The sequence below is a fragment of the Haliotis rufescens genome, unplaced genomic scaffold, assembly GCF_023055435.1.
Source record: "Haliotis rufescens isolate VD_foot unplaced genomic scaffold, xgHalRufe1.0.p SCAF_8, whole genome shotgun sequence".
In the NCBI taxonomy this organism is placed as follows: Eukaryota; Metazoa; Mollusca; class Gastropoda; order Lepetellida; family Haliotidae; genus Haliotis; species Haliotis rufescens.
The window spans coordinates 47,669,748-47,690,732 of record NW_025964372.1 but is presented as its reverse complement, the minus strand read 5'-3'; the positions used below and the strand labels follow the sequence as shown (position 1 = coordinate 47,690,732).

Here is a 20,985-nt window from a genome sequence, read left to right as displayed (position 1 = left end):
AGGCAGTATGCGTAGAATATAGCACGTGGGGCTGCTTGTGATGGTGGAAGGGATCAATGCACTGTGTTCTGACAAGCTTGACCGCAGACTGTAAAGTTTGCACCAGATAAGATGAGTGACTGAGTTAGGTTTAACTCCGCTTTTAACAGTATTCCAGTTATATGGCAGCGTGTCAGCTTAATGTGGGAGGAAAACCCGAAGTGATGCAGGTCTCAGACGTTTACCAATTCGGTGAAACCCACGAGCACGGGTATGGTGCTGACAAACCTAGAAACATAATCTGGGCGAACCTGGATTCGAACCCATGATCATAGGTTTCTGGCGTGCCCAAGGGACGCAACTCTGCACAGTGAATTGCGGTGCCTTAGATGACTGGGCCACTCATGCCCCAAGATAAGACAACAAAGGAAAAAAGAAACTCAAGAAGCCAGCTCTTAGGTTGGGATGCTGGTATGTTAACACCGTGATACCTGGATTGTCATTGGGGCTCAGGGAGGTGAGCGATCGCTGTCATCAACAACAATCTCCGAATACTGCAAGTTTGTTTGTTTATAGTTTAACGCTGCACTTAGCAATATTCCAGCTATATGACGGCGGTCTGTAAATAATCGAGTCTGGACCAGACAATTCTGTGATTGACATCATGAGCATCGACCCACAAAATTTGGATCGATGATATGCATCAACCAAGTCAGGTCGAACACTGCAAGTGGACATCGCCTTGTTACAGAGGCTGATCAAACCAACAAGCAAGGCGTTGGCTTTGCTGTCAAGTACTCGATGCTCAGAATGATAACAGCCTGGCAAGAATGGTACCTATCTGAAGGATAAGTTCCAGTTCTATGACCAACCCTTGACCAACCCTAGACCATCATCAGTGATCACCAGTCAAGAACAGCTGCTACTGCTTCGCGACTTCAATGAAAGAGTCAGTAGTATCAGTCAATATGGAATTGCCAAGATGAAGATGGACATCTTCTCAAGTTGTGCACATCCCACAACCTATGCATCACTGATTCCTTCTTCCAGACTAAGCCTCGACACAAGGTGTTCTGGAGACAACCCCGGTCCAAGCACTGGCACCAGCTAGTCCTGGACCCACTTGCACAAAGCGATCTTAGCGCTACGAGTTTTGTAAGCTATGTTAAAGTATAGGAGCTACAATCATCTTAGCGCTATGATCGCTTTGTGCAAGTAGTCCCTGATCATCCCAAGACAGCGCCATCTCAGTAACGTGCTTATCACATTTTTGTACCTCAGTGCTGACCATTCCTTGGTCTGCAGCAGGATCAGATTCCAGCCAAAGAAGATGCACCACACTTAGCTGAACGGAAAGACTCCTCACAGCTGCACAGATTGGACTCCATTACTGGTGGCCTGTATGATTATCTGGGTAGACGCCCCACAGGGATATGCCAGATTATTGCCCCACAGGGATATGCCAGATTATTGCCCCACAGGGATATGTCAGATTATTTCCCCACAGGGATATGCCAGATTATTTCCCCACAGGGATATGCCAGATTATTTCCCCACAGGGATATGCCAGATTATTGCCCCACAGGGATATGTCAGATTATTTCCCCACAGGAATATGCCAGATTATTGCACTTGTATAGCAACGTGCATGCACTTGTGTGTTTGTGGCTACTTGTACTAGAACACTGAGATACCATTCTGCAGTTTAACATGAATACCCCACTCAGACACAGTATACTGACTCCGAGCCCAACGGTCCTTGTTTTAGCCCCTTTATGCCGAGCGCCAGACAGGGTAACATCAAGTACCATCTTTTAAGGTCTTCTGGTATGACGTGGCCAGGGATCGAACCCAGGACTTTACACTATCTGGGCAGACGCTCTACCACTAGACCACAGAGGCGGTCCTCAGTCTCAGGGCAGAAAAGCAGGGGATTGGATTAAAGCTCACTCCTGCAAGTTCATCCAAGTCATTGACGAAACAGCACAGCACTAAAATATACAGACCTTCCGATCTTACCCCAGTCAGCAAGTTGACAAGGTAAGGATGTCATCTGTGGGAGAACTTCATGCCCTGCTACATATGCAATATTTTGTTCTGGTGAGCAGGGTAGGAAAATAGTGCTGATAAAATATATTTTGCACTTTACATAACATAAAGGTCAACAGAACCATTAAACAAGTGAAAAGGTATTGCCTTATTACCTGCATATGAAAAAAAACATAACAGAATGTATATTCAATATTTTTAATCACATTTCTTGTGATAATATGTATCAAATATATGAACTAGTATCTGACAGTTTATAATGTCAGGATGAAGAAACAATATGCATACAAATGTTCATGTCAAAGAAAGAAATCACAAGAGTGTACAGTGAGTGTTACATACAGTAGAACAATACTTCCTAAATGATACGACACTGTGAGGACTCTGGAACAAGAATCACGTGTCCGAAGCAACAGATGGTTGAAGATTTGATTGTTTGTTGTTTAATGCTGCATTCAGTTATATTTCAGCTATATGATGGCGGTTTGCTAATAATTGAGTTTGGACCAGACAATCCAGTGAGTGATATCATGAGCATTGATCCACGCATTTGGGATGTGATGACATGCATCAACCAGGTCAGCAAGTCTGACCACCCGATCCCGTTAGTCGCCTCTTACGACAAGCATAGTCGCCTTTTACCAGCAAGCATGGGTTGCTGAAGACCTATTCTACCTCGGATCTCCACGAGTGAGATGGCTACAGAGGACTAGGTGGTCAGACTGTGATTTGGCTGACTGTGTTAATGTAGCACCATGGCAGAATACTGCTGATGTTTTCAGTCATTTGTTTGTCTAGTCATTGTACCTTAACTGGGTGGATTGTTCTCGTTCTATCGTTCATTCGTCGGAGGGTGGGTGGGGGTATGGGTTGATTGATTGATTGATTGATGGAATTTCAGTTATACGTATCACAGCTTAAGAGAGTTAGAGATAGAGGAAAGTCTGAAGTGCAGACCGTATGGTTCTAGACAGACAAAGGAATACAATTTTCTTGATTCACGATCAATCTGCATCTGCATCCGACTTCTTTTCCTCATGGCCTTGACCTTTGACTTACTTTAACCTTTTCATGGTGGTCCTACCTGAGGGAAATAACATCCAAAGTTCAGTCATTCACTTATATAGTGACGTGCATGCACGTGTGTGTGTGTGGCTGCTTGTTCTAGTCCTGACTAGTGCTGTTTTCATCATGCTTCCATTGCCTGGCGCTCTGCATTATGGGACTTAAACAAAGACTGGTCGGAGTCAGTATACTGTGTCTAAGTGGGGTATTACTGTTAAACTGTGGCATGATATCTCAATGGGCTAGCACTTAAAATCAGCATTAGTCCGGACTAGTACAAGCAGCCACACATTCAAACAAATGTGCATGCACATCGCTATAAAAGTGTAATAATCTTGAACCCCATTTCACCTCACCTAATGCTAGCCCATGGAGATACCATGCTGCAGCTTAACACTAGATATCCCACTCAGACACAGTACATTCCGAGTCGACCAGTCCTTGTTTTATCCCCTTAATGCAGAATGATCACCAGGCAAGTTGACATATCTGAACATCTTTAGGTATGACACAGCCAGGTATCGAACCAGTGATCTGCTCTCCAGGCAGATACTCTATCCACTACACTATCATCTGTATGGTCAGTCGTGTCTTGTTCAAAAGACACCAGTTCATCACTAAACTAATCTGTATGGCAAATTTCAACAAGACATTTTCAATGGTTTAGGAGTACTGACGGACGGACGGACAGACATGCTGATCACTATACAAAGTATTGGTAGACAGAGACCCACCAAATCAAATCAAACCAATGACTTGAAGAAATTTGCCATTTTTAAGGCTTTGGCTATACAGTATGATATTGTTATTAGCACTAGTGGACTAACAATGTTAGTGTCTATCGCTGTATGGTCACTATAAATATTATTTTTAAGAGAACAGCACTGAGATACGGTTAAAGCAGCTGATTACAGACAAGTCAACACCAATACTGATGTACTTGTCTCAAATGTTCATGACATTGAACTGTGGCAAGAAAGAACATATCAATAATATTTGTTTGTTGTTTAACGCCGCACTCAGCAATATTCCAGCTATATGACGGCGGTCTGTAAATAATCGAGTCTGGACCAGACAATCCAGTGATGGACATCATGAGCATCGATCCACGCAATTGGGATTGATGACATGTATCAACCAAGCCTGACCACCCGATCCCGTTAGTCGCCTTTTACGACAAGCACATCTCAATAGCAGCAAATGTGTCTTGTTACATACAAACTTAAAACTGACTATGCTTTAAGCATCCGCCTATAACACATTGTAACAACTTAACTTAAAAGACAAGATCCTAAACATAAAATGTCTTCAAATCCATGATTTTACTAAAACATTGCTAAAGGAAACACTTTGAGTGTAAAACTAAGATAATGAAACATCAGTTTCTAAAAATGAACCCCCAAAAGACTAACGAACATACAATTGCGTATTCTTAACATACAGTCGAACCTCGTGTCGAACTCGTGAGGACCTGAACAATAGTTTGAGTTTCCCGGCGTTCGAGACATCAGGAAGATTTCATGATTAATTTGATTACTTGGGCCTCCCAAATGAGTTCAAGACAACCGGGAATTTGAATCCAAGTTCGACAAAATGAGGTTTGACTCTCTATAACACATCATCCATCCATCAATTACATGTCTGACAAGGAGGACTGGATCCCTTCAACAATTATTATCACAATGAAGTTTAGAAACGTGTCTCCGTTTCTGTCAAGGCACATACCCGTATTAAAGTGTTTCAAAAAGCTGATAGTTCTGCTCAACCACAGATGATAATAAACATTAACGGACCTGTTCAAAGCACTCACCACTGTCTTGAGGTAAACAAACTGACCATTACGTACTTGATGTCGGCAGTTTCAGATAACATTGGAAAAAGCCATATTCATGTATCAAAGGAATCAAACCGAAAATAGACATACTTTATAACTTTTTAAAAACATACATTCAATGCGAGAAATTTATCGCAACAAAAAAAGGATGACAAAAATAACTTTAACAAAAAGTGGTCACTTTTTTCTCAACATTATATTCTTAGCTCTTTGTTGATTCATGCAATGTTTGAATCTGATTGTGTATCGCAACCTTTTTCATTTGAAATTTGACAAAGCTTGTTTCCAAACCCTTACATTTTAAAGATTGTATTGGATCATTCTATGCATTCCGAAATAGGGTTTTGACGGAATACTGAATTACTCCACAACTCTGGGAACAACAGAAATTTATTAAAAAATCCTGTGTATAACAGACTTGATGTCAGCAGTCTCAGATAGCAGCTTGTAATGTTTTGAATGAACCAAACCATCCCAACTACAACTGTGTAGTTTGTATTGGATTGTCAGCTGAACCTGCAGAATCTATGTGCAGCCACCATAGTCACTGGATCCGGCAACAGATCAGGGTGATGGTCCGACCTGATGGACAGTCTATCTAATGGTGATCTACCCTTCAGATCTGGCAACAGATCAGGGTGATTGTCCGACCTGATGGACAGTCTGTGGTGGTGATCTACCCTTCAGATCTGGCAACAGGTCAGGGTGATTGTCCGACCTGTTGGACAGTCTGTGGTGGTGATCTACCCTTCAGACCTGGCAACAGATCAGGGTGATGGTCCGACCTGATGGACAGTCTGTGGTGGAGATCTACCCTTCACATCTGGGAACAGATCAGGGTGATTGTCCGACCTGATGGACAGTCTGTGGTGGAGATCTACCCTTCACATCTGGCAACAGCTCAGGGTGATTGTCCGACCTGTTAGACAGTCTGTGGTGGTGATCTACCCTTCAGATCTGGCAACAGATCAGGGTGATTGTCCGACCTGATGGACAGTCTGTGGTGGTGATCTACCCTTCACATCTGGCAACAGGTCAGGGTGATGGTCCGACCTGATTGACAGTCTGTGGTGGTGATCTACCCTTCACATCTGGCAACAGGTCAGGGTGATGGTCCGACCTGATGGACAGTCTGTGGTGGAGATCTACCCTTCACATCTGGGAACAGATCAGGGTGATTGTCCGACCTGATGGACAGTCTGTGGTGGAGATCTACCCTTCACATCTGGCAACAGCTCAGGGTGATTGTCCGACCTGTTTGACAGTCTATCTAATGGTGATCTACCCTTCACATCTGGCAACAGATCAGGGTGATTGTCCGACCTGATTGACAGTCTGTGGTGGTGATCTACCCTTCACATCTGGCAACAGGTCAGGGTGATGGTCCGACCTGATGGACAGTCTGTGGTGGAGATCTACCCTTCACATCTGGGAACAGATCAGGGTGATTGTCCGACCTGATGGACAGTCTGTGGTGGAGATCTACCCTTCACATCTGGCAACAGCTCAGGGTGATTGTCCGACCTGTTTGACAGTCTATCTAATGGTGATCTACCCTTCACATCTGGCAACAGGTCAGGGTGATTGTCCGACCTGTAAGACAGTCTGTGGTGGTGATCTACCCTTCACATCTGGCAACAGGTCAGGGTGGTGGTCCGACCTGTTAGACAGTCTATCTAATGGTGATCTACCCTTCAGATCTGGCAACAGGTCAGGGTGGTGGTCCGACCTGATGGACAGTCTGTCTAATGGTGATCTACCCTTCACATCTGGCAACAGGTCAGGGTGGTGGTCCGACCTGTTAGACAGTCTATCTAATGGTGATCTACCCTTCAGATCTGGCAACAGGTCAGGGTGGTGGTCCGACCTGTTAGACAGTCTATCTAATGGTGATCTACCCTTCACATCTGGCAACAGGTCAGGGTGATTGTCCAACCTGTTAGACAGTCTGTGGTGGTGATCTACCCTTCACATCTGGCAACAGGTCAGGGTGGTGGTCCGACCTGATGGACAGTCTATCTAATGGTGATCTACCCTTCAGTTCTGGCAACAGGTCAGGGTGGTGGTCCGACCTGATGGACAGTCTGTCTAATGGTGATCTACCCTTCACATCTGGCAACAGGTCAGGGTGGTGGTCCGACCTGTTAGACAGTCTGTGGTGGAGATCTACCCTTCACATCTGGCAACAGGTCAGGGTGATTGTCCGACCTGTTAGACAGTCTATCTAATGGTGATCTACCCTTCAGATCTGGCAACAGGTCAGGGTGGTGGTCCGACCTGATTGACAGTCTATCTAATGGTGATCTACCCTTCACATCTGGCAACAGGTCAGGGTGGTGGTCCGACCTGTCAGACAGTCTGTCTAATGGTGATCTACCCTTCACATCTGGCAACAGGTCAGGGTGGTGGTCCGACCTGATTGACAGTCTGTGGTGGAGATCTACCCTTCAGATCTGGCAACAGGTCAGGGTGGTGGTCCGACCTGATGGACAGTCTGTGGTGGAGATCTACCCTTCAGATCTGGCAACAGGTCAGGGTGGTGGTCCGACCTGATGGACAGTCTATCTAATGGTGATCTACCCTTCACATCTGGCAACAGGTCAGGGTGGTGGTCCGACCTGATGGACAGTCTATCTAATGGTGATCTACCCTTCAGATCTGGCAACAGGTCAGGGTGATTGTCCGACCTGTTAGACAGTCTATCTAATGGTGATCTACCCTTCACATCTGGCAACAGGTCAGGGTGATTGTCCGACCCGATGGACAGTCTGTGGTGGTGATCTACCCTTCACATCTGGCAACAGGTCAGGGTGATTGTCCGACCTGTTAGACAGTCTATCTAATGGTGATCTACCCTTCACATCTGGCAACAGGTCAGGGTGATTGTCCGACCCGATGGACAGTCTGTGGTGGAGATCTACTCTTCAGATCTGGCAACAGGTCAGGGTGATTGTCCGACCAGATTGACAGTCTGTGGTGGTGATCTACCCTTCACATCTGGCAACAGGTCAGGGTGATTGTCCGACCCGATGGACAGTCTGTGGTGGTGATCTACCCTTCACATCTGGCAACAGGTCAGGGTGATTGTCCGACCCGATGGACAGTCTGTGGTGGTGATCTACCCTTCACATCTGGCAACAGGTCAGGGTGATTGTCCGACCTGATGGACAGTCTGTGGTGGTGATCTACCCTTCACATCTGGCAACAGATCAGGGTGATTGTCCGACCTGATGGACAGTCTGTGGTGGAGATCTACCCTTCAGATCTGGCAACAGGTCAGGGTGATGGTCCGACCTGATGGACAGTCTGTGGTGGAGATCTACCCTTCAGATCTGGCAACAGGTCAGGGTGGTGGTCCGACCTGATGGACAGTCTGTGGTGGTGATCTACCCTTCACATCTGGCAACAGGTCAGGGTGATTGTCCGACCTGATGGACAGTCTGTGGTGGTGATCTACCCTTCACATCTGGCAACAGATCAGGGTGATTGTCCGACCTGATGGACACTCTGTGGTGGAGATCTACCCTTCACATCTGGCAACAGGTCAGGGTGATGGTCCGACCTGATGGACAGTCTGTGGTGGAGATCTACCCTTCAGATCTGGCAACAGGTCAGGGTGGTGGTCCGACCTGATGGACAGTCTGTGGTGGAGATCTACCCTTCAGATCTGGCAACAGGTCAGGGTGATGGTCCGACCTGATGGACAGTCTGTGGTGGAGATCTACCCTTCAGATCTGGCAACAGGTCAGGGTGGTGGTCCGACCTGATGGACAGTCTGTGGTGGAGATCTACCCTTCAGATCTGGCAACAGGTCAGGGTGGTGGTCCGACCTGATGGACAGTCTATCTAATGGTGATCTACCCTTCACATCTGGCAACAGGTCAGGGTGATGGTCCGACCTGATGGACAGTCTGTGGTGGTGATCTACCCTTCACATCTGGCAACAGATCAGGGTGATTGTCCGACCTGATGGACAGTCTGTGGTGGAGATCTACCCTTCAGATCTGGCAACAGGTCAGGGTGATTGTCCGACCTGATGGACAGTCTGTGGTGGTGATCTGCCCTTCAGATCTGGCAACAGGTCAGGGTGATGGTCCGACCTGATTGACAGTCTATCTAATGGTGATCTACCCTTCACATCTGGCAACAGGTCAGGGTGGTGGTCCGACCTGATGGACAGTCTGTGGTGGTGATCTACCCTTCAGATCTGGCAACAGGTCAGGGTGATGGTCCGACCTGATGGACAGTCTGTGGTGGAGATCTACCCTTCACATCTGGCAACAGATCTGGGTGATGGTCCGACCTGATGGACAGTCTGTGGTGGAGATCTACCCTTCAGATCTGGCAACAGGTCAGGGTGATGGTCCGACCTGATGGACAGTCTGTGGTGGTGATCTACCCTTCAGATCTGGCAACAGGTCAGGGTGATGGTCCGACCTGATTGACAGTCTATCTAATGGTGATCTACCCTTCAGATCTGGCAACAGGTCAGGGTGATAGTCCGACCTGATGGACAGTCTATCTAATGGTGATCTACCCTTTAGATCTGGATGACAGTCCGATGTGTTGGTCAGTCAGTCTGGCTCGTCGTTATGGATGACATACAAATGCAGCTGTTAGATATGCCATCATGTCAGATCTGGCAATAGTTCAGGATGATTGTCCAACCTGTTGGTCAGTCAGTCTGGCCAGTCATTATGGATGATGTACCCGTGCATCTTTAACATCCTATATAGCATCAAGTGAGATCCAGGATGATGGTCGGACCTGTTCGTCAGTCGGGCAGCTGCTTAACCAGTTCGTACAGGCTGCGGATGATGCTGTCCAGTTGCATCAAGCCTGACTGAAGGAGCGGCCTGAAAAAACACATCAAAAGTCAACTTCATTTGCGTTTAATGCCTCTTTGAACAACATCTCAGCCATTTAATGTTAATTTGTTGTTAAGACATGACAAGGACAGTTTCAACTTATATATGAACCTTCGAAACTCAAGTAGACCAAAAGGAATTTAGAGAAACAATACAGTAGTTGCATTAAGAAACAAATTTGATGACAGGGGGCAAGAGAAAGACCATGTGCAGCATGCAGACAACTGAAGTCATGACATGTAAGACTGAACACCCTTTCATCACCTGCCCCAGTGGGTAAAACAGTGGGTTCCAATACTAAAGATGACATGTGAGGCTGCAGGTTCAACTCACGTCATGGAATTGTTATGTGAAAAATATTACATATAACCAGTCAAAAATCAACATAAGATGCATACTAAAAGTCCTGTTTCAACCTCTTGGCAGGTTTCACTTGAAAGGATACTCCACAAGGATACTACGAGATAGCAAGATACCTACAATACTACAGGCATAAGTGACAGTAGGTGTATAAAGTGAGAGGAAAGACGATGCAGGCTATAGATCTTTACCACTTAGATGAAACCTACAATGGAAACTATTTATGAATAGAGGTGTCTGACAGTAAACAAATGAAACAAAACAAATTTTAATCCAAATTACAGATTCCAGAATTGTACTTATATACCATATATGACCGCGTATAAGCCGAATTTTGAGGACCAGAAAAAATATTCTGTAGAAAGGGCTCGGCTTATCCACGGGATACACTTTCATGATAGTATTTTTCAGATCGTGATCTGTCAGAAACATCGCCTGAATGACAGTCCGATAGATTACAACTTCCCGAAAGTTTAGAAGTTGCCACGACTAGAGCCATTATTGTTATAAATTATCAATAAAGTTATTATTATACACCAATGTTGTTATAATTAAAAAATTGTTATGCATGTTACTACTTCAGATAATAAGTTTTCAATTGAATGTTCAAAGTTTATTGTTCTTCATAAACTCCACCATCTTTACATGTAACAATATATGTAATTCACAGCTATAATATATAATCCCCAGATGAAATCAGTATATATAGAGAGAAAGTTCTGACAGAAAACAAGCCATAAGCTGTACCTGTTGTTGGTGGTACGGAAAAAGGACATCAGGGCATCGACTGTAACTGACTCGAACTCTACTGGCTGAAACAAAACAGAAACATGTCACGTCAAATATCTGACATAGGTGAAGGGATTTATCGGACACAAAATCCGGCTTTCCTGTACACTTACAAATTGAAAACAGATGCAACAAGAAATACAGAGGGCATCCACCGGGATGCAGAGAAGGCATATGCCAGTTTAGAAATGAATGCTTCTATTTCCTAATTTGATATCACCGATATTTAATTTCCATACACAATCATTAAAAACAAAGTCAGGCACCAGCAGTTGTAGTTTTGTTTCAGTTGGAACTCCATGTGTAAGCATCTTCCCAGGGCAAGGGAGTTAACTGACTCCAAAAGTCCAGTTTCACCCTAGCCGAACCAGGCTGGAATTTCTGGGCTCGATCGTAGCGCCACCAGTCACTATTACCAGTCATGTCCCTCCTACGTCCCTCTCATTGACCCATCAGATTCCACCTCTCCTATCACTTGCATTAGTTTCAAACAAAGTGGCAGCGTCCAGTGAAGAAGAGCTAATCGTTAATCAAGAATTATATTGTAATCAAATGGGTCTTACTTTGTCATGTGCATCAAATTGATTTAAAACATGAAAATATTTGAAAAATATCTGTTGGAAATAAGTTGACTGTACACATGCTTTGCAAATTCTGCAATCGATTGTAATTTGCATGACAGTTTACAAACTGGATTTCGATTTTGTTTTGCAATTTGGATTGGACTAGGCATAGACTTATTAGTACAGCAAAACAATAACTCCATAATTCCCTTGTTTGGCAAGAGTGGAGACTTTTGCAGTCAGTTAACTCCCTTTGCCTCGGGAAGATGTATCTATGTTGATACGAACAGCCTCTGAGCAGCGTTAGAAATTGGCACTTGTCCTGTAGTCCTTGCCAAACTGCCCAGTAGTTAAGGTATCATAAGGACAAGTAGAAATTTGCTATTTTAAGGGTTTTGCTATATGTTATCATAATAAGGACTGGTGGACTAAAATTGTTAGTTTCTACCGCCTCTGAGCATGCACAATCTTGTCACTGATCCTGGTAAGCCTAAGGGACATAACTCTGTACAGTGAATTGCTGAGCCATATATTACTGGACCACATACGTGCCCTCTCAGGGATTTATCTAGATCTGATGAGGCTGACATTCGACCCTAAGTCTGCAGCAAATGTCAATAAAAATTCCCAATTTGGAAAGAAACATTTCCCAATTCATCTTACAGTATAATAATATACATAACTTATAACTAATTTTATGGCTTTTTAGAAGTAACCTGTATTCACTAAAAGGAAGAATAATATATTGCATTTTAATGCTTCAACTCATGTTATTGCATTAAATGCAATCTCAAAATACCTCTGTATTTAAGAAAAAATGAACTATTAAAAAGTCCAAATTTTGAACAAAATAACATTGTTTCCCAGGGGAACACAGTTCAGAGTCTGAAATAAATCCCTGCCTATACACATTAGGAGCTGCAACAGTAATGATATCTGTTATGATTACAAACATGTTGTTTCCAGACATTTGAATTATCAATAGTTACCTTATGCTTCAGCTTCACAAATACTGTGTTCAGCTGTTCACAGAAGTTTTGAAATTTCTCTCTCTCATTAGAAATTTCATAGGGAGAAATTGAAAGACATCTGAAAACAAAAGGTAGAATTGATTTACAGACAGAAGTAATAAATATCTTCAATTTTCATACCAATCATCGACAAAAGGATCGGCAATCACATTTCCGATCCCATTAAAGAACACTGAGTGAGTGAGTGAGTGAGTCACATTTCCGATCCCAGAGAAGAACACTGAATAAGTGAGTGAGTGAGTCACACTTCCTATCCCATAAAATAACAGTGAATGAGTGAGTGAATCACATTTCTGATCCCATAGAATAACACTGAATGAGTGAGTGAGTGAGTCACATTTCCGATCCCAGAGAACACTGAATGAGTGAGTGAGTGAGCCACATTTCCGATCCCATAGAATAACACTGAGTGAGTGAGTGAGTGAGTGAGTGAGTGAGTCACTGGTAACTTGGAAAATAATATTTACGAGGGTTCGTATTTAAAAAAAATTAGATGCAGCAAAAGTGTTTGAAGCCATGGCATCCCAAGTCAAATTGTCTCATGTCAAGGTCTAAATAAGGATGTTGACTTACAGGGCAAACTCATATCGAAGGTCCTTGATGATCCTGGTGAGGCGAGTCAATAGACTGAGGTAGCTGTTGTTGACGGACTGCGACAGGGAGGCTTCGATCTCCACACTGAAACATAAATCTCAATGCTGAAATAATTGGAATAACAGAATTAAATATGTACAAGCTTTGTTCTCAACACTGGAAAATAAACATAGACTTACACATTAACCCTCACCAGAAACATTAGACAACCATAAAGCCTGTTCGACAATAACAAACACAACTTCATTATCCGACACCAATACAGAGCGACACATGCTACAAGTAGACACCTAATGTAGTTAAACCCCTGCTACAGGTAGGTACCTACTACAGGTACACACCTACTACAGATAGACACCTACCACACACAGTACAGATAGACACCTACAGCAAAAAGACACCTACCACACTTGGTACACATTCGCCCACACAAGCTGGAAACAGTCCTGTACCACAGTCGGATCCTGTGTGTGGACAGGCTGCCTAGCTGTGGGGGTTGCCGTGACAGCGGTTGTAGCGGTGTTGTAGCTGGTGGAGGCTTGAGCAGTGCCGGCAGGTCTGACCCTGATTCTGGACCCAGCTAGACTCGAGCCGGAGGGTTTGACTAGGGAGTCAGAGCTTGTCCCGGTGGCTGCAGAGCCTGCTTGTGAAGGTCGCCGGGGACTAGGAGTGACATCTCTATGTGTGGAAGGAGCAGGACGGTCAACAGAGACTTGTGTCGGTGTGGACGACTGACTGGCAACAGGCTTGCATGTAAATGTTCTGGGCTACAACAGATATTGTAATTTGTAGTCAGGATGGTTCACTTAATTCAATAACTGAAATAAAATAGTCAGCAAGACATTTACATTACAATTCACAAGTATCACAATAAACCAATTACCTCTCGGATGATTGGTTGGTTGGTTGTTGTTTTACGCTGCACTTAGCAGTATTCCACCTATATGACGGCAGTCTGTAAATAATCGAGTCTGGACCAGACAATCCAGTGATTGATATCATGAGCATCGATCCACGCAATTGGGATCAATGACATGCTTCAACCAAGTCAGCGAGTCTGACCACCCGATTCCGTTAGTCACCTCTTACGACAAGCATAGTCGCCTTTTACGGCAAGCATGGGTTGCTGAAGACCTATTCTACCCCAGGACAAACCTCTTGGATGACCATAAAGATACTAACAGGCTAAGGTTATATGTTTGATTGTTGTTAACACCACACTCAGCAGTAGTCCAGCATAATGAAGACAGCCTGTAAATAATTGAGTCTGAACCAAGAATCCAGAGACTGATATTGTGAGAAACGATTCACACCATCGGGGTACGATGACATGGAATCAAACCACCTCGTCTGACCACCCAATCCATTGAGCTGCCTCTAATGACCAGGATGGGTTGCTGGGGACCAGTTCTAATCCAAAATCCCCACAGGGCTCTTAGGTAATGTTACAAAGACAAAGACAGGTCCTCTAGAAACATTATCCTGCATCTTGTACATAATAGATGAGCCAGACGCTGGTCTTCATAACCAGCAGCTTCTTCCTGAGGCGAGGGAGTAACTGACTGCAAAAGTCCAGTTTTCCCCCTTGCCGAACTAGGCTGGCATTATGGAGTCATGTCTTGGCCTGACTAACAAGTCTATGCATAGTCCAATCAAAATCACGTAACGAAATCGACAGTTAGTAAACTGTCATACAGAATTCGGTCACTTGCAGGAAAGCATGTGTACCACCATCTCGGTGTCAACAGATATTTTCCAAACCATTTCATGTTTTCAATCAAGGCGCTCGTGTAATTTGATGCACTTTGCAAAGTAAGACCTGTTTTATTACAATATGGATCTTGATTATTGATCAGATCGTCTTTACTGAGCGCCACCATCTTGTTTGAAGCAAATGCAAGTGATATTAGAGGTGGAATCTGATTGGTCAATAGGAGGGACATAGAAGGGACATAACTCGTAATAGCCATTGGTGGCGCTATGATCAATCAGGCTAGTTCGGCAAGGTTGGAAACTGGACTTTTATAGTCAGTTAACTCCCTTGCCTCAGGAAGATGGATTAAGGCATTCTAGAGACACAACACTTGTGTAGTGCTACCTGTGTAGGTGTAGACGATGGTGCTGTTGATGAAGCTGGTGTTGATGATGTTGGTGTTGATGATGAAGGTGTTGATGATGTTGGTGTTGATGAGGTTGGTGCAGTCTTCAGGTGGTGTAGTTGCATCTGCACAGTCTTCAGTTTGTCTATAGAAATGCTTACTCTGCCCTTATAGCTGCAACGGAAGTAATCGTCTGTTTTATATACGGACATTCAAATGTAAGATAATGTTTCAAACAAGTTATTTTCATACAGCCTTCTTAGTGGATACATGCTATCAGCCTCATGCCCATTGTAGGTGAGGTGAGGTGAAATGGGGTTTAACGTCGCGGCCAAGATTATTGCACTTATATAGCGACGTGCATGCACGTGTATGTGTGTGTGTGGCTGCTTGTACTAGTCCGGACTGATGCCGATTTATAGTGCTAGCTCACTGAGATACCATGCCGCAGTTTAACATGAATACCCCACTCAGACACAGTATACTGACTCCGAGCCGACCAGTCCTTGTTTTAGCCCCTTAATGCCGAGCGCCAGACAGGGTAACAACAAGTACAATCTTTTAACGTCTTTTTGTATGACGCGGCCCGGGATCGAACCCTGGACCTTCCGCTCTCCGGGCAGACGCTCTACCACTAGACCACGGAGGCGGTGCCCATTATAGGAGATCCCTCCAATGCATTAATGTTCAAATCCACAATCAGACCTCTGAAATTGCTCATTAATAAATTCTAATGAAGTTGCTTTCCCTCATGAATATATATTCACAATGCATCTGAAGTAATGAAGAGGACACTGGGGTACTTTTAGTTGACAAGGAGAGACAAAAACCAAACTTACAAACTCACAAAAATTTCCTTTGGAAAAAATGTCAAAATTCTTAATTTTCACTTGTGTTACGTGAAATATATATGTATACAGTGTTCGAAATACCTGCCTGCCCGACCGTCCGAGACGGGTTGATTTCAACTCGGGCTGCCAGATTTTCAAATCCCCCTGCCCGACGGTCGGGTTATATTTCATATGTAAAAATATTCTAAATATTTCCCGATGATAAGCATTATTTACATGATGTATTCTGGGATATTAAATACAAATCTGACCTAAAAAGTGTTTGCTATTTCTTTTCTTGCATTACTTCATGTTCAATGAATTCGATTTAAGGTTTTAATTAAATAATCCTGAGAAACATATGATTATAGTGGGCAGGCAGGTTTTGGTCAGGGCTGGCAAGTATTTCAGCTAGCCAGTCCTGTGGTCTGGCTGAAACTTTTGGGAGTTTCATACCCTGATGTATAAGGTCGTAAATATTAGATTTTTATCTTAAACCATCTCACGACCTTGCAGATTCCAGATCAGGCTTAGTCCCCCCAAAACCAACAAATAACAACTGGGTGGTGACAGACTGTGTGACCAGCATGGGTCAGTGCTCATCTTATCAACCACTGGTTTGCTTTCTCCCAACTTGATTGATAACTTTTAGTACCACTGTACCACTCACTCACTCACCTGGAATGTTTTTGCAGTGCCTCCATGAGCTGCATCAGCTCCTGTATCAGCTCTAGCACCTCACAGCTCCTCAGGAGGGGAACTACAAATATATACACAGCCGTGTTATCATGGATATCTCACAGCAGGGGAACTACACATATATACACTGCCATGTTATCATGGATATCTCACAGCCGGGGAACTACACATATATACACAGCCATGTTATCATGGATATCTCACAGCAGGGGAACTACACATATATACACTGCCATGTTATCATGGATATCTCACAGCAGGGGAACTACACATATATACACTGCCATGTTATCATGGATATCTCACAGCCGGGGAACTACATAGAGAATACTACACTCATTCTCGTTAGATACCATTTTTACGAAATAAGTGGACTTTCTATGGTATCTGACCGAGCGAAAGCGAGGTCAGATACCATAGAAAAATCACGAGTTACGTAAAAATGGTATCTAACGAGAATGAGTGTGGTATTTTATTTATTACCCACGTTAAATATGTATGTAAGTGTTAATACATAACAACTTTTGTCCGTTGACAGACCAAACTGAAACCGGTTGCAAAATCTGGTTGTGCATGAATATTGATATATGCCCAAATATGGGCATTGTTTACATTCCTATGCATATGCATTAACAACATGCGTCTACAGTTGTATTCGAAAACATAACAGCACCGACGCTCAAGAACCTTTTGGAAGAATTTCTTCAACTTATTAGAATTCACTGCCATGTTGTAAGTACGCAGGACATCTATAAGAAAATTTGAAAAGTCACATTAGCGCCACGCTTTGAATATCGGACCAACAGTCGGTCACCCGCACTGCCGGGGTCCCGTCTGTGCATTCAAAATGGTTCAGTTTCCTTGATCTATCAGCTGAATTTATATCATGTCCGTACCGTTTTGGAAGAGGGAAATCAGAGTGTTCGCCAAAGACATTCATGTTTACTGTACCACCCTTTACTGAAAACGTGAAAATCAAATCGCTCAAGTCTGCTTGCATGTCAGTGACAGCTTCGAACGAAGGGCAAGGTCACCACCGGAGTAAGAAAAGACAACCGTGATCTACTAAGCGTTTTACGCTAGAGATAGGGAATGTTATTGTTCACCTTTGGGATATTGGGGCCACATAATCAGAAATCCTTCACACTTCCATGGAGTATTCGAATGATTTGTATCGGAAATGTTCACTTTGAGTGATCTGGTTGTGCAGTCGTGAACAAACAACTCCCGAAACAGTGCCACAAAATACGCTTCGAAGAGGACACTGATGGCACAAACGGATCATTACAAGTAAATCTAGATATCTGTCAAGATAGTTTAAACTGACTTCATTTCACCACGCTTATCCTTTTACGTTAAATCAAATTGGAAATTGCGAAAGTGGTCGGGTGCGTCACGCTCATGGGGACCCTCGGACTATTGAACAGTAGTCGAACATTGTAAATGGATATAGCTCGATTATATAATGTTTGTGGAAGCTCAATGCATAACTTATATAGGATTCAAACCAAATTGGATGCGTGTGACTATCTTGTTTGGTTTAATAAAGTGTTTGTTTAGATCCCTCACCAACATGAGATTGCTTCAGTTCTGCCTTGTAGTTGCAAAATGAATGACGCCTTGTGATTTTTTATGAATAAAAAAAGTAGTTCCGGTGTGACAGAGGTCAGGGTTATCCAATCAAACGAATAAAACAAGGTCAACCTTGTACGACACACGTGTGATGTACGAATGTAGTATCTTACCACCTGTATCTTCACCACGTGGGTAATAACCATATATACACCACCATGTTATCATGGATATCTCACAACAGGGGAACTACATGTATATACAGCATGTTATCATGGATATCTCACAACAGGGGAACTACACATATATACACAGCAATGTTATCATGGATATCTCTCACAGCAGGGGAACTACACATATATACACCGCCATGTTATCATAGATATCTCACAGCAGGGGAACTACACATATATACACAGCCATGTTATCATGGATATCTCTCACAGCAGGGGAACTACACATATATACACCGCCATGTTATCATGGATATCTCACAGCAGGGGAACTACACATATATACACCGCCATGTTATCATAGATATCTCAAAGCAGGGGAACTACACATATATACACCACCATGTTATCATGGATATCTCACAGCAGGGGAACTACATAATGTACAGTTTTTACAAAAGAAGTGTGAGGGGTTTATGTTGCTTCAGTGTTATTCAAGCCCTATCACGCTGGAGGAACACAAAACATGGGTTTCACACATTGTACACATGTGACGAATGAAACTGAAGTCTTTGGCATGACAAGCCGAAGCTTTCGAGCAAAACGCTACTCCACTGCCCAATGATCGTATATAGTACACGGCCTGTCATACATTGGAAGCTATTGTTCACCTTTGTTAGGCTGGAACTTGGTGGTGATGGAGTTGACAGTGTTGGACATCTGCTTCGGCAAGATCATACCAAACACAGCCATCCAGTGCCTGGGGACATACAGAGCAAACATGTCAGTACTGATTGCAGGATTTGTTTGTTTGTCTTTGTTTGTCTTTGTTTGAGTGTTGTTTAACACCACTCAGCAATATTCCAGCTAATGATGGCGGTTCGTAAATAATCCAGTCTGGACCAGACAATCCAGTGATTGACATCATGAGCATCGATCTATGCTTGATTTGGGAAAGAAGCTAGGAATAGGTTTCAAGAATTGTTTCACTCTGGAAACATAATCAGAAATTCCTTAGAGATTATTGACTGATGTTGTTACTGTTTAATGTTTTGAGAAGGGTTGGTTAGTTGGTTTGTTGTTTAACGCCGCACTCCGCAATATTCCAGCTATATGACGGTGGTCTGTAAATAATCGAGTCTGGACCAGACAATCCAGTGATTGACATCATGAGCATCGATCTATGCATTTGGGATACGATGACATGTATCAACCAAGTCAGCAGGCCTGACCACCCGATCCCGTTAGTCGCCTCTTACAACAAACATGGTAACCTCTTACAGCAAGTATGGGTGGCTGAAGACCTATTCTCTACTTCACAGGTCACGAACCCAATGTGTTCACAGACATACAGACGTACAGATATACTGAGCAATGACAGAATAATGGCAGCTATACAAGTCAGGGAGCATACAGTGAGTTTGTTACACCTCAGCAACATGATAGCTACACCTTGCAATGTGACCACAAGACAAGCAACATGACAGAAACATGAGCCATGACAGGACATGGCTGCAACAAGCAACAGGATACATTGACAGATGTGACAGCTACAGCAAGATGATATCCACAACGACTGTGACCTGACCGCCACTTACTTCCTGATGGATTCCATGATGTCCACAGCAGACCAAGGTGGCTTCCGGTAGACAACAGTCTTCCTAGGAACACAATCAAACATTACTTGTGAGCAACAAGTTAATTTCCTTGACATTTGCCACATCTAAATTCAAAAGGGGGCCACGGGTGGCCCAGTCGTCTAAGGCGCCGCGATTCGCTGTACAGAGTTGCGTCCCTTGGGCACGCCAGAAACCTATGATCGTGGGTTCGAATCCCGGTTTGCCCTGATTATGTTTCTAGGTTTGTCAGCACCATACCCGTGCTCGTGGGTTTCACCGAAGTGGTAAACGTCTGAGACCTGCATCACTCCGGGCTTTCCTCCCACATTAAGCTGACACGCCGCGATATAACTGGAATAATGTTAAGAGCGGCGTAAAACCCAACTCACTCACTCACTAAATTCAAAAGCTTCTTGATAATCAAAATGAAAATTCCTACCATTCTTTTCAACTAGTACTGTGACATTTGTATTGTATAAACATTGTCATTTCACTTCAAAAGGGACATATTCGGGACATAATTATTATATAAGTGTATCATATCACCCTCACCAAATGTTGTCATATGCTGCTTTCATCTCGGTCTCAAGAACCAGACCAAGTGTGTCCTTGACAACAGCCTTGACCTTCACCACCATCTCGTCAATCTGCAAAATAGGGTTCAATAGGTTACAGCCTTCACCTTCAAAATGACCTTGACAATCTGTTTTAAAATAAGGTTCAAATAGGACAAATCTTCCCCTTTAACATGACCTTGACAATCTGTTGTAAATAAGGTTCAAATAGGACAAACCTTCACCTTTAATATGATCTTGACAATCTGTTGTAAATAAGGTTCAAATAGGTCAAACCTTCACCTTT

General features: G+C 43.6%; 1 protein-coding gene across 9 annotated transcripts in view; it reads right to left on the bottom strand.

Annotated features, from left to right (window-relative positions):
• Positions 1-2,586: 2,586 nt before the first annotated feature.
• LOC124152764 overlaps positions 2,587-20,985 on the bottom strand; it is a 35,284-nt gene continuing 16,885 nt past the window's right edge. For 6 of the 9 annotated variants that reach the window (XM_046525811.2, XM_046525810.2, XM_046525809.2 and 3 more), the window contains 10 exons: positions 20,677-20,771; positions 20,104-20,166; positions 19,177-19,265; positions 16,740-16,821; positions 15,231-15,405; positions 13,538-13,899; positions 13,112-13,216; positions 12,497-12,596; positions 10,903-10,967; positions 5,325-9,783 (listed from right to left, as the gene is read on the bottom strand). In XM_046525811.2, coding sequence (XP_046381767.2) covers positions 9,702-9,783; positions 10,903-10,967; positions 12,497-12,596; positions 13,112-13,216; positions 13,538-13,899; positions 15,231-15,405; positions 16,740-16,821; positions 19,177-19,265; positions 20,104-20,166; positions 20,677-20,771 — 1,218 coding nt within the window. In that variant the 3' untranslated portion in view covers positions 5,325-9,701. Of the gene's footprint in view, positions 3,113-5,324; positions 9,784-10,902; positions 10,968-12,496; positions 12,597-13,111; positions 13,217-13,537; positions 13,900-15,230; positions 15,406-16,739; positions 16,822-19,176; positions 19,266-20,103; positions 20,167-20,676; positions 20,772-20,985 lie in introns of those variants that run through there. The other 3 variants (XR_006863553.2, XR_006863551.2, XM_046525813.2) reach the window with 3 other exon arrangements.